Source organism: Colletes latitarsis, chromosome 3 (assembly GCF_051014445.1).
Source record: "Colletes latitarsis isolate SP2378_abdomen chromosome 3, iyColLati1, whole genome shotgun sequence".
NCBI classification, from domain to species: domain Eukaryota; kingdom Metazoa; phylum Arthropoda; class Insecta; order Hymenoptera; family Colletidae; genus Colletes; species Colletes latitarsis.
Genome location: NC_135136.1, coordinates 34,918,470 through 34,932,500, shown reverse-complemented (window position 1 = coordinate 34,932,500; position 14,031 = coordinate 34,918,470). Strand labels below are relative to the sequence as shown.

Genomic DNA, 14,031 nt, shown 5'->3' with positions numbered 1-14,031 from the left:
AATTCCTTTTCGTTTTCTACGGAAATCGCGATTAAACACGCCGAGCAGCAACGTAAGTCTGATCGATTGACAGACTCGTTAATTTCGAAACGTGTAAAATCATTTCTGAGAAGCTTACTTTAATACGACTTCACTGTACTTGAATTAAAATAAATTCGAATGACATTTGAATATTATTATTATTATTCGAATAGTATTAGAATCTTAATTCGACGAATATTTGAACCTTTAACGAACGTGACATAAAAATTCCAGAATTCAAAATGCCTAAGTCTCTAATTCTGAAAAGTTATTAAATTTCCATGAGAACTGTTTTCCATTGTTTGTCTATATCTAGTCTACCTAGAAAGTTTCTGCACTTTTTAATATATTTATATTTCTTGTATTGTTTATAAACATTCCTTAGAATGATTTCATCTGAGTGTATCAATTACAACCGCAAAAACATCGATGTTATCAAAACATGTTTCATTTCCATCACTAATTAGAACCTCGATAATTACTGGAAAACTAGGTCGAAAATTCTTATAAGTAACGAGATTTAATGATGTTCTTCTATATCGTGTCTCAATTTTATTGACTCTGTGGTCCAAGTACTTTATCGAATTCTACTTGTGTGAAATTGTGTCAAATCTAATATATTGTTTCGTGCAAACCATACTTATTTCTACCTTCGTTACATTCTAACATGATATCTCTATAATTTTTCACCCATTTTCATCGAAATTTACACAGTTTAACTACAAACTCTACTTTCTCATTTTCCCTATCTCGACAGACATGAAAGTCTAATACAGAATATAACTTGGGCCATTAAATATGAAAGTTTACGAAAAAAGCCACCGTAGAAAACGCGTTGCTATCGTTTTCGATACAGAATCGATGTCAACTTGGTGATAAAGCAGGGAGATAAATTAGTAGAAAGTCGAACAAAAAATATAATACAAATGAAAACGTATCCGTGTAATTAATTCTTAAAATATAAAATTATTTTAGCTTTCGTGTTATTGTTTTGATACAATCATTATCGTTGACGAATTTTGTTATATTTATTTCTACTCCTTAAGTTTAAACAACACGATCGAATATGGGGAATTCGTGTCTCTAACCTTGAAAAGTTACCGATTATCGAATAATTATTCAGGCTTCTTTTATTTCTAATACATTATGTAATTAAACAGGTATCGAACGTTGCGCAATTGGCAGCTATCGATATGATATGCGTCAGTAATTCTCAAACAGGTCGTATCATATCTGTGCTAGCTTGATTATATCTCACACAAACGATTGTTTAAAACTTACGCAAAATAGTTAAGAAATTTCCCAATAGTCGTGGTACAGATATTACTATTGATAACACTAGTTACGTTATTAAAATAACCAGATGCAAAACATTATGTTTGCAATACATTCGTTGCAGGGAAAATGACGTCTAATTTTTTTTTTTTAATTCGAACGAGCCAGATGGTTCCTTATATTATTTTCACGACTTATACTAATCACAATTTTTGTGCGTCATCATTGATTCTATCAATCTTCTTGCAACTTTTTGTAGTATTACATTTCGTAATGACAATCTAACATCATATTTATTATTTTCAAGCGATGAAAACACTGAATTTGAACTAATATTGCTAGCGCCAGGCAATATGTCTGCCATGACTGATCCAAACCACGGAGATGTTCAAAAGGTGGGATCAGCCTGTTGCAATGCGTCGCGTGTCCAATCTAAATCACTTTTCACTGGCATGCTTCGCGTAGTCTACGCGCCGAGGTGCTTTCCTCCGTTGCTTTCCATTTCAGAGAGAAAAGCGCTCTGGATTCCCGCCGACGTGCTCACAATTTTCTTCATTTCCGGCATTCTTCTCGCCTCTCTAATTATCCACCGTCGGTTTACTTTGTGTCGTTTGTAATTTATATCTCACTTCGCGGGAAGCCTTTTCCTGTCGTCATCTGTTTTTCATTTTCCTTTCTGTCGCGGAAAGAGATACCCTGAATCACTTGAATTCGTTTCCCCCATAAAACATAAAGTATCGGAAGTAATAAAGACAAAATAATTCTTGACAAATTAATTTTCTTTTTGTATTCGTCAATGAAATGAAATACTTTCGATGTAACGATAAATACAATTAGCCTTCTATTGATTTCTACGGATCGAACAGATATGCGATCACTAATAGCCATTTTTCGATGGAAGCTATTCATCATTTGATTTCTATAAAGTTGTTGCATATCATTATTCAAACTTTCATCTTTCGAGTGATTAACAATCGCTATAATCATTACTAGGTATGATTTTCTTCATGTTCTTAGTTAAAAAGCCATTAGTTTTGCTTGTGCAAAACAGTATGATCCGTGTTCTACTTTATTCGTAGTCTGAATACTAGATGATGTCGACGAAGGAAAAAATGGACATTGCAAAAATGTTTTCTACAACATGTGTGTTGAGCATTCTGATAGAGAAAATCGTGAAGCGTGTGTAATGTCAAAATAGAACTGTTCTCTAGTACACGAGCGATTGCGGTTTCATTTATCGTTATTGGCGGGTAATTTCACGGAATGCTACGATCCGTAATCGATTTCTGATAAGTCGAAACAGGTTTCAAGCGATAAGATTTCGTCAAGATATACAAAATATCACTTCCTGCCATACATCGTTCGATAATTATGGCCTGTGTCGATCTTGTTCTCTCCCGCGATGTCAGATACGCTTCAATGAATGATCAAATTCTGGTAACACATACTAAACGTATGAAATTTCAATTCTCTCTATATTTTATTACAGACGTCGATGATTTCCCCTAAAAATTTAGTCGATTATCCAAACTAGGATCGATTTTTCTCGAAAGTATTCGTATAAGGAACCTCTTTTTGTACGATCTTTACTAGTATATTTTCACATGTAGCAATCAAACGTCTATAATTACCATTTTGCTTTACTTGCTCGTAATGGAGATTCAACTGTAATTACATTTATTGCATTCTACACCTCCTTCTTACGTACGTCTTTCTCATTCACACACGTATCTAATTGCTCATCTAGGGACTAGTGTAGGGAAGTAATTTCATCCTCCCGTATCATAAATATCCATTGTTTACAAATTAAAATTTTTTACACGCGATAAGACAAGAAGAAAAAAATCATGCTACATAGGCACACACAACAATGAACTGAAGATTGAATAATTTTAGTTTCATACGAATACTATTAATCCGGTTGAATCTCATTCATGAAGTTTGGGAACCCCTGTACTGGAGTATTGCGTTAGTTTTCACATAGTATTTTAATCCGCATGCCAATCGTGATTAATTCTCGGAACTATTACAGGGAGTTACGTTTTCACGTAGTTGTCGACAGCTGACGATTATAATTGATCGTAAATCATAGTCAAGCGTCAAAAGATGGGGGATTAGAGAAGCTACTGAAACCGATGCGTAGGTCTAAGCCTAAATCTCTTTCGACTCGCGTTCGCGTTTTTAAATATGAAAACGAACGCCCATTATGACGAATCGAAGTCTATTTTCGACGTAAAAAAAAAGAGAAGAAGAGAAAGGAGAAATCGATGACCAGATCGAACAGCGTAGTAAAAATTTTTACCCGACTCGAGAGGTCTGATAAGTATGCGAACTACTTGAATAAATCTCGTTAGTCGTCGCGTTATTCGGCTCCTTTCGAAACTCCTAGGTATATGTATTACATGGGTTTATGAAGCAAATGATTTTTCATCGGCCAATAAATGGTACCTGTCCGTTGATATTTATAGGCATATCGAGCAGAACTACGGTAATCGACCGTTTCGATGTCGAGCCTCTAAAACAGCTGCAGGACAAAGTTTCAGCAATCCTGTAGCAATGTTAGAAAGGAAAATGGCAAGCACCGATCCATCGGAAATTCGACGAATCGTATCTCATTGTCAAGGTGCGCGAGTATTGTTATCAAAACATGTTTTGCGGAAAGAGTACCGCAATTATTGCTACAACCGATAAGAAAATGTTTGTATTTAAAAATATATCGAAAATATCGCATACATCTTTTTCTGTTCAGTGTATCTCGATTTGGAAAAGAAATAATTTAAAAATTAGTAAGATTCAGTACGTGTAAGTATGAAAACTCTCTATGCAAATGTATAACAGCGGTAATACAGCCTGTTATTGACGATCTTTCACGATCAAAATTACTCGAGGTTTCCTCTGTGCCTGTGGTCAAAAGAATAACGAAAATTACAGCTCACTTGCGTGGAAGATAGCATCGTCGAGTGCTTCCAAGTGGTCTACAAATCGTTAAAACAGCTACAGATATTATCGCCTGTGCTCTCGATGATAGTGCTCTTACATTACTATGTATAACGAGGGCTACGGACCTTAGAAGCTTATCAATATTGCGAAAATCGTATGCATCGAGGGGAGTCTCAAATTCTTGACGCACATAGATGTACAAAGATTCAAATCTTGTTGTGAGTTCACTGACAAATCTATCTATGACACAAGAAGACTTTACTGGAATCAAATTAAAGTCGAGAAATGGATAAAATTAGCAATAAATAACCTCGTACACAATCGTGTACCGAAAAAAATGTTCTAATGTGTAAATAATGGTTCTGTTTGTTTAAATAGAAAAAAGGAAGAAGATTCTTAATTAGGATACATTTGTCTATAACCGGTACCAAAAGGTTAAGACAAAATTGATAATTAAAAAAATGGCAGCATTTTGAAGTTGTAGTATCGATTTTTTTGTTTATTTTTAACTTTAACAAGCTAATAAAATATAGAAGAAGTAATGATTTTGGCTTCATTGTGCTACGGGCTATAACGACACATGTACTGAACGAAATTGGTCAAGTAGATCTTGAGATATCGTGGCAGCCAATTCAGAAAAGATAGTTTTGAGAAAAACGCATTTAAATAGAAGGGTCTGATCTTTCAAACATACATAGCTCGATCGAGCAATACGTATAATTTCGTTAATTTTAGTATTTGGTTGATATGTTTTTGCCCATATATGTCTAAGACTATATCTTCAAGAAAGTGCAAAAAGAAAAAATCGAATTTTGCGTCGGTTTACAGTAGAAGACTCTCTCAAGCGGGGAATCCCTGGTGGGTACCGATGGTCACCGTGTATAAAGAAACGTCTGCTCGTATCGTGGAACATGTGTCCGCGCGAGGAAGCGTCCGAACGACCGTAGAATGTACCTCGAGCGTAGACGAGGCATCCGGGGACCCCACCACGTGCACCGCTATCACAGTCAGACGAACCGATAGACAGGAAAACGGGCACGTAGTCGGACGCAAGAAAGCCAGGAGTTAGTGGAGCGATCTTGGTTCAGTTACGAACCCCACCTAAAACCCCTTCACCTTCATCGAGCGTGGTCGGCGCGAGGGGGGAACTTGAACGTCACTTTTCCAGGCCTCGGGAGCTCATTATTAACGCGGCGCCTTCCAAACATCCGGAGATATTACCACCTACCCGAGTGTTGCTACCACCTACCACCTACTACCCGACACTCTCTGCCACCACTCCAGCGGGCCGCGTACGTCTCGTTCTGAAAAGGAGGTGAACGCGCGCGAGAGTGTATCATTGGACAAAGAATTGGGGCAGGAGCCAATCGTAAGGAGCGCGAGGTGGAGCGATAGGTTTTAAATAGGTGTACAAGAGCACACCACGGATTACGACTAGCCGGGTAACATCGATACGCGTGCCACCGAACGGATTTTCGGGATTGATAAGTGACCTCGCGCGGACCCGTCGTCGTCCTCGTCGTTGTGGTAGTTCTCTCCCTGGGGATACCGGCGACGGTGTGAAACCCAACGTGAGAGAAGTGACAGTCCAGATAGAGTGGCGGGCACAAAGAACGTCTCAGTCGACGCTGAGCCATTGCCTCAGCAAGTCTCACCAGAAGTCGGAGATCTAGTTCGAGAGTTTTGACCCGAGTTCGACCATGAGGACGCACGCCGGAAGCACCACGCTCGTCCTCGCGACGATCCTCTCATCCGCGTGCATCACGATCGCCATACGCGTCACGCAGACCGCCGGTAGGAAGAACGGTGAGTCATCTTCTTGCTCTCTTCTACCGTCCTCCTCTATCCTCATGGATCTCGTCAGCTTCTCGTTTCCCTTTCCTCGTTCGTCCGGCACCATTTATCCTTCCTCGTTTCACGGTCTTCGACCTTCTCGTACTCCTCTTCTTCTTCTTCTTCCTGGTTCTTCGACAGTCCCGTTCTGCTTTCTTGTTCTTTTCCTGTATCGCATCGCTCCTCCAAGCACGCGCGTCCGCGACTCTTTCTCTCTGCACGATCACATCCTTTCGATCGCGAACGTGGATATATTTCCGCGAGTGAAGTGTACCTTGACCTGTGCAAAAACACCTATCGACGAAACCAGTGAAACACGGTGCATGTATCCCGATAGATTTCCAGGGATACCGAGGAATCGTTGTTTTTCCCACGTTCCTCGAGTATTCTCGTAACTTTTGCGAAGACGACTCCAACCTGATAAATGTCAAAGTAAATGTCAAACGAGGTTGTTGTCTCTGCGCGGCTATAGAATCGGTTTCACTTGGTGTGTCGCGCGACCGGTGTTCCATTTCTCACGCATCGAAGTGTCCTCTCGGGTATTGTCCCGCGTCTCTCGAGCACTTCCGTTTCGTATTGCGATGCAACGACTGCGAGGACGTTCGATGTCGCGAGTGACTGGTCGCGTGGAAAGCGACCAAGTCCCCGGCGAGCAACGTAGAAATTCGCTGGACGATCGACAGTGCTCGTCCGTGAACCATGCTAGGGTCCAGACGGAAGCCGCTTCTCTGACGGGAAATCAGAAACGGTGCGCGTACTGTGCGAAATTGCACCGTTAGTTTCGACACTGCGGTCGCGAACATCGCTTACGGTATTTGGGTCGTCGAAATAATTGAGTCATTATCGTTTTCCGTCGATTCGATCGATCCCGGACGAAACGTCTTTCTTCCCGCGTTACGTTTCTCCGGCTTGGAATTTCTCGCGCCACGCAATGACTGTCAACTGTGAAAACTTTCGATTGTGCGCTTGTTTCCACGCGAATTCTTTCGCATGTCAATTAATTATTTTACTGACAGACTATTCGTTGTGTGACTATAAAGATTCTCGAGTGGAGACGTCGAAGGAAGTAAATTTGGGTGGAAGTTATAAAAATGTACGAGAAATTTTAAATTGTATAGTTTACAATTGTCTAGAATAAAAATTTTGGTTTTGTGGAACATCGTACGATTTCAATTTGACATTCAACCGTTTGACGCGTTTATTATGAGGCTTCTGTCCTGAGTTGTTGATCGCTGAAAATATACAACGAAATTAAATTATTGTTCAATTTATTCTTTGCTAGAAAATATAAAGTTTATTCGACTTTCCCGTGTAAATGTGTTAGTCATTGTGAGGACAGTTTTTTATCGTTGATCAAATTATTAACACTAGAACTACCAACAACTATGGTGTATTTATTTGTATCAAAGAAATTAGAATAATAGATACTCGAAGAAATGTATAATGCAATGGATTAAATGTTTATTCTTTCCCTTATAGAAAACTACAGTAAATTTTCAAAAATTCTGTCTAGTGAATCTTTAGGCACTCTCTTTAGTAAGACAGTAATTACAGGAACTGTTTTTGCGATTCGCAACACAAGTTATTCCTATTGTAAGTAATACTCATCAAAGTAATACATTGCATAGTTAAAATAGCTTTCTATTAACTTACTTTTATTCTAATTCTATCTTTATTAAATAGGATATATTGTTGGAAAAAATATGCTCGATCGACGGAAAGGTGTGTTGATAGGATCATTAATTTAATTGGCACATTTATACCCGGAAAATATACTAGAATTTCTTTATTACGATATGTAATGAATTTTATTCGTCTATATCACCTGTATGTGATACAAAAATAGAAATTTACAAATAACAAATATATGCTAAAAAATTAGAAATTTTACAAGAGATAACCATAATTAGCCATGGACTTTTGTTCAAACTTCGATCTCTATTGTATTTTGTTCTGTTGGAGCTATATTTCACTGAACCTTCATTATAATATAACGTAGTAATAGTAGAAATTACGTAAAGTGTAATTGAGAAGTCTAAAAAAGTTGATAGCGTGTATTTATTAAAGTTTCAATTAGATTAAACTTGGAGCACGTATATTCCATTTTTCTTCAATTTTTATTAATTGGTTCATTAAGTTGTCACATAAAGTTGGAGACGTAAAATATTAATGGTTAAATAATTGAAGGCTACGTGATTGCTTTTTATAGCTAATAATTTGATCGCAGAAAAAGTGTATTTTACATGATCGTAAAGAACAAGATTCAATCGTAAGAGAAGAAACAAAAATTGTAAAGAAAAACAAGTCACGATAATGTAACGTGCGAAATTATAGAATAATTATATTAATATATATTATTATAATTTTTTCTAGCAACTTTCTCAAGTTGCACCAGCTAGACTCCCTTGGAGAACTATTTCCACGCCTGGATTGTTTATCAGTCGAATATTTATGTAAATTCATTGTTCATATTGCTTTCTCGATATCAGCCACATATATATAATTATTTCTAATTGATAGTCTGTAGTGAATACAAAGCATATTGATCAACTTGCCTCTGAACTTTCTTTTAACACTTTTAATACAATATTCATATTTTTACAATGTGAAGATTTCACTTCCCGGTTAATAATCTACTTTTTACAATATCCAATTAGGGAATCTAATTGCTACCTTGTAGCGATAGAATTTTCTCCTCCTAACAAGGAAAGTTCACAAACGGAGAAATTTAGAATATTTTGTAACTTTGTGTACGAGTAGTTTATCTCTAACAAAAAACTTTTTTCCTAGGACAAAACCAATAATTTTTATGGAAAAATAGGGTAACATGGATAATATTAGTGTAATTGTTGTGAACAATGAACAAAAATTTTGGTGCCTTACAATCATTACTTGTAGTTAAAAACATTTTAGTCGAGAAAGTAATTGTTATCGTGTAATTTTTTTTTATTTCGATTATAACAGTTAGGACTACTTTTTATCACTACCATAATACGGTTTAAGATGGTAAAATCAAATTATATTATTTTTTGCATAAATTGTAGGTAATTTTAAATTACTTTGGACAAGACTATAAGAATTTATAATTTGATCATATACAAAATTTATTGAAACTAATCAACGATGTCGTTATTTTACAAGTTATGCGATAAGTAGAATATTGTAAACACACTAGTGCCAATAACTTTGTGAAACTTTCTAATTACATAATGCGAACGCGTTTAACGATTGAGCATTATTATTATCCACTGGGAATAACCAGTTACAATATCGTAATATTTTACGATTAATCTAAATGAAATTATTAAGCAATTGTAACTTTTTATGTGTGTAATTGCGTTATAATTCGATAAATTTTATTTTATATATAATTTATTAGAATACATTAATACTTTATTACCAATACTTAACGATTACGATCAGCATTATCTATACCGGAATGTTCTACAAGGTTATCAGTATCAAGGTGAATACAATATCCTGTTTATCGCGTGGTTTGCAAACTGATCTAATAAGATAATTCTTCATGTAATATAAGCACGTTATTGTTGTTGTCATTCATGCCATTGATTAATTTTATCCAGCTTTATCTTTATCGAGCTAACTTTATCAAAATTTGTTAATATGTAGAGCAAAAATGTGCCACGGACTGAAACGAATACGGTCGATCGTCGATTCGCTACGAAGTACAGTCGCGAAAGTACTTAGTATTAATGAACGCAACCATTTTGGAGAACGTTAGCTTGCTGCTAATGAATCGACTTGAATGGTCTAAACTCTGAATTCAAAGACTACCGACTCGTAGTTGCATCAAAGGCCAGATTTGCTGGGTCAGCCTTACTGACGAGTCCACCAGCAAAACCTGGAAGAAACGCCATTTAATTTTTGTAACATTTCTATTTTGATATTTAGAAAAACTCGAAAGTCGTTGCTATTCAAATTTATCCTTTTAATTCCTTATAATTCTTTGACTTGTTCTTTAAATGAGAAATAATATCTAATGTTTGCACTATCTTTTTAGGGGGCACTGAAGCTTTAGATTAATGGAACTTTTTGGTAAAGAAAAATGGAAACTGAATCTAGTATAACATTTTCAATGCTCCATCTGATATTTTATTACGTGACAATAATTTTTCGCTGTTGCACACTGTGCTATGAGCCTACAGAGGTTAAGAACCACTGTCTCAATTCATCCGTAAAGAAACGCGCACGTGATCGCGAAATCTAGCAAACGTTAGGTCAGTGTCTCTCAACTTCCTCGTCTCGTGACCACCTACTCAGTTTTATTTATTTCTGTTGTCTCTACTTTTCATGATCGCTATTAGTTGACACAAATAATTATAGAACAGAGAACATTAACTTTAAATATTTAATAAAATACAATAATACAAAACTCAAACAATTCTTCAACTCCAATTACAATTGTTTCTGAAAAAGACTTGAAACAATAACTTTGACAACTGGTTGGCAATTTAGATCTTTGAAATACGAAAATATAATATATGCTCTGGAGGCCCAAAAGTTCATTTCCATAAAAGAATATTTTTAATTGCACGTATACAGAGCGAAAAAGAAATTTAATTTCATCCTAAATTATATAGAGTGTCATAATATTTGGCTTCTCCTGATTTTTATATTTTTCTAAATGCTCGCGTGGATAACAAATTTCAAGTAACAAATAATAGATAAAGGACTTTGACTTACTATTTGAGGAATAAAGTTACAATCAGAATTATAATACAATTATTTGTATTTCACGTTGAACAAATAAATTGTGTACACAGAGTTCCTATTTGTCAGCTATTGTTCGAACATAATAACGATGCTCAGACGTCGTACGATCCCCGTTGAGAATCCCTGCGTTAGACGATCACCGTCCATAGGAGTGATTACTGTAATTATAGCAAGCGCGATTAATCGTTATACACATAACGATTATTACTCTTGCTTCTCTAATTTCTTTAATTTCTGGCGATCGTAATGTCCGTTAATGTCGTTTATCAAAACTTTTCCGAACAACGGCTGATTGGAAAAGCGTAACTATACCGTTGCATAATCGCGGAGCCAAGAGTTATTAATTGGAAGCCAACGCGCGCCGCGTATATTTATGAAAAATGCATAGGCAAGGCGAGACATAAATCAGACCGTCAGTATCTTTGCTGTCTCGTTACGAGACAAGCAACGAAAGTATTTAACCCAGATGGTTATCGGTGTGTCTGTGTTAAAAAATTATTGCCTTTAGTTGCGCTTTCCAAGCGCAAAACGCTGACGCGACCGTGCATATTCGTTTTCAGCCATTTTATTGATGATATTCCGAAGTAATTGAAAATACACATTCAGTTTCTAATTCGTGGTAGAATTTCGTTTCTTCTTCGCGGCGTTTCAGCAAAGAAAATCAGGTTAGTCCCTTAATGAGTCGTGGCTATCGATCAAAGTGTACGGGTACACGCGTGTCTTCATTTTACGGACGAATACGAGAATCACAAGCCATTTGACGAACCCGTAACTCCGCATATAGAAAATGGAAACTTGAAAATTATGCTACGATGTGCGAGCGTTGTTCGACTCGCTTAGCGGATATTTATTCTGAGAACGAAAGAAATTACAGAGGGGATTAGAGATCCGTCGTAATAACTGACCATTAGATCGACGCACGCGAAGGATCGTTGTGCTCACGAATATTAAAAACGTAACTTTATAAAACTAAACACGCGATTCTATGCGCGTTTCACGACGATCATTTAATTTTCCCATTTAAAATTGATCAAATGAGTCTTTTAACCCGTTTAATAACAAGGACATGTGTGTGAGTTATTTGGAATGTTAGTAGTTTGAATTCTGATATCCATCGAATTGCAGATTTATCGTTCTGTGATAAAGGGGATAATAAAGTTCAATCACATCTTTCCTGTTTCCCAAATTTTCCAATTCACTCTCAGTTCAATTCTGATTAAATATACAAAACTCTACAAACTCGACACTCCTTTGAAGTTTGATTTAGAAAAGCGACATTACTGTATCGATCGAATGTTCAATGAAAAAGTAAAATTATTGTAAACCAGGTACTATACAACGTTCATGCTAATTCTTACATCTTTCGGTAAGGTATAAATGCCATCGTGTTGCTTTGATCGCGAGATGTACAAATGGCTTCTTCATTGCCACGTGTACTTTGAAATTTAAATATCGTGGCGTAATCCAACGCGGGAAAATACGATTTTGCGTATCCCTGGATTTCTTCTCCCGCCGTGGCCTGTTCGACATTTGCATACAACAAGCAATTGTTCCCGTTAAACTTTCCGGCTGAATTCATTAACCGAACCTGAGATTTTCTCTCCAAGTATGCGCCCAGCTATTCGACACGGATCGTTACTAAATTCTGAAAATATAAATCAACTTAGAGATAGCTACTTTTACTCGCCTGTAAGACACTGGACATTTAATAAATATACAGTAAAATTTATTTTAAATATATTATTATAACACTACTTCTGTTGTTTTATTATACTATTAATGTTTCACTTATAGTCTTTAATCTAATTTATTTTTTATTTCGATAAACTAAGGACTATTTTTCTTGAATCTTTCGTTCCGAATCGAGTCTATTTTTTTATTAAGCAACTCGTCTAAAGACTGTAATCACCAGAAACATTAATATTACAAAAAATAGAGAAACAGAATAAATGAAAAATAATACGTGGATGCAAAAATTTGCGATTTTCCACGTCGAACAATTAAACGTTGCCAATTGTGTACAGGAAATCGAGAGAACATCGACCCTAATGCTACTGAGGTTTCTATTTCAGAGATTTTTTTGAAGCTGACCGTTGATTAATTATCATAGTATGCCCATTCGCGTTCGCGCAATTAATATAAATGGCGAGGAAGATAACGAGCTGGACGAATTATTGGAATACTGCTACTCCCATATCGCGTTTAAAGAAAGGCTGGTTACCAGTTTCTAGTTTTTATATCCAGAGCCTGGCATGTCAGTCGTTGGCATTGCCACTGGAAATGGGTTTTCAACGATGGCACGATGCCAGTGCATATAACAGTTTGTCACAGACTGGTCGAACAAGTTGTTCACCTACAGCTAACAACGTTCACTGCTTCTTCCGTTCTCGATTGCGATTTTTCCCAATTGTAACGATTATCGACTGTTACACGCCGAGTTCGACGAACATTTGTATACGAACAAAATAGTGCCTTCGTTTCTTGAATTCGACATTGAAACAGTAAATTTCATATTTATTTATTTTTGACAACGATTAAAAATAAGAATTTCGTGAATTCAATTCAAAGCAAGCATTCTAAAAAACAAAGGTGCTATTATACAATTATAAAATGAATTGAAGAATTATGAAGTTTTCAAAATTTAGTCAAACCCTAAAATGGAACATTAGAAAATTTTATTCACGTACCTTTTTTTTATTGATTGTCATTTCTGTTTAAAAGGTGACCTCAAAGTTATGAATGAAAATTTTATTTATTTGTGAAAACATTAAAGAATTATATTTTTGATTCGATGCTACGAGAAACCTAATTTAACGAGAGATTCTTTTTGATCCTTACATGATTTTACTTTGTAAGTTCAGACATTGAATTAAAGAATGATTTCATACTAATTAAAATTTCATTTTTGGTGCGTAACGGTTGTACGATGTGCCTTGTCAGCATCATCGAGACGTTCGCTGGTAAATTGGCCCTCGAAGCAGAAAGGATCGCGTTGATTACCGTGTCTCGATCGTGCCCCATCAGGAATCAGCCTTTCTCCCTTCATCTTTGTTCCAATCTTTGCCTCTTTGTTTCCATCTGCTTCGGAGTCTCGCGTCCTTAACGGTTAAACGCGAAGCGTGCTCGTGAATGAAACACGTCGGTGGTCTTGGCACACCGGATCCTTTACATGAAAAAAGTTTGAATCGCGAGTGCAAGAAGGGTAAACGCGTTGAAGTTTCATTGTAA

The 14,031-nt window shown here is 36.4% G+C and overlaps 1 protein-coding gene across 1 annotated transcript in view; it reads left to right on the top strand.

Annotated features, from left to right (window-relative positions):
- Window positions 1-5,922: 5,922 nt before the first annotated feature.
- The window catches only part of LOC143340239 (uncharacterized), a 61,990-nt gene continuing 53,881 nt past the window's right edge, over window positions 5,923-14,031 (top strand). The window contains exon 1 of the mRNA XM_076761957.1: window positions 5,923-6,042. Within this exon, the coding sequence (XP_076618072.1) occupies window positions 5,937-6,042 (106 nt within the window). The 5' untranslated portion in view covers window positions 5,923-5,936. The remainder of the gene's footprint in view (window positions 6,043-14,031) is intronic.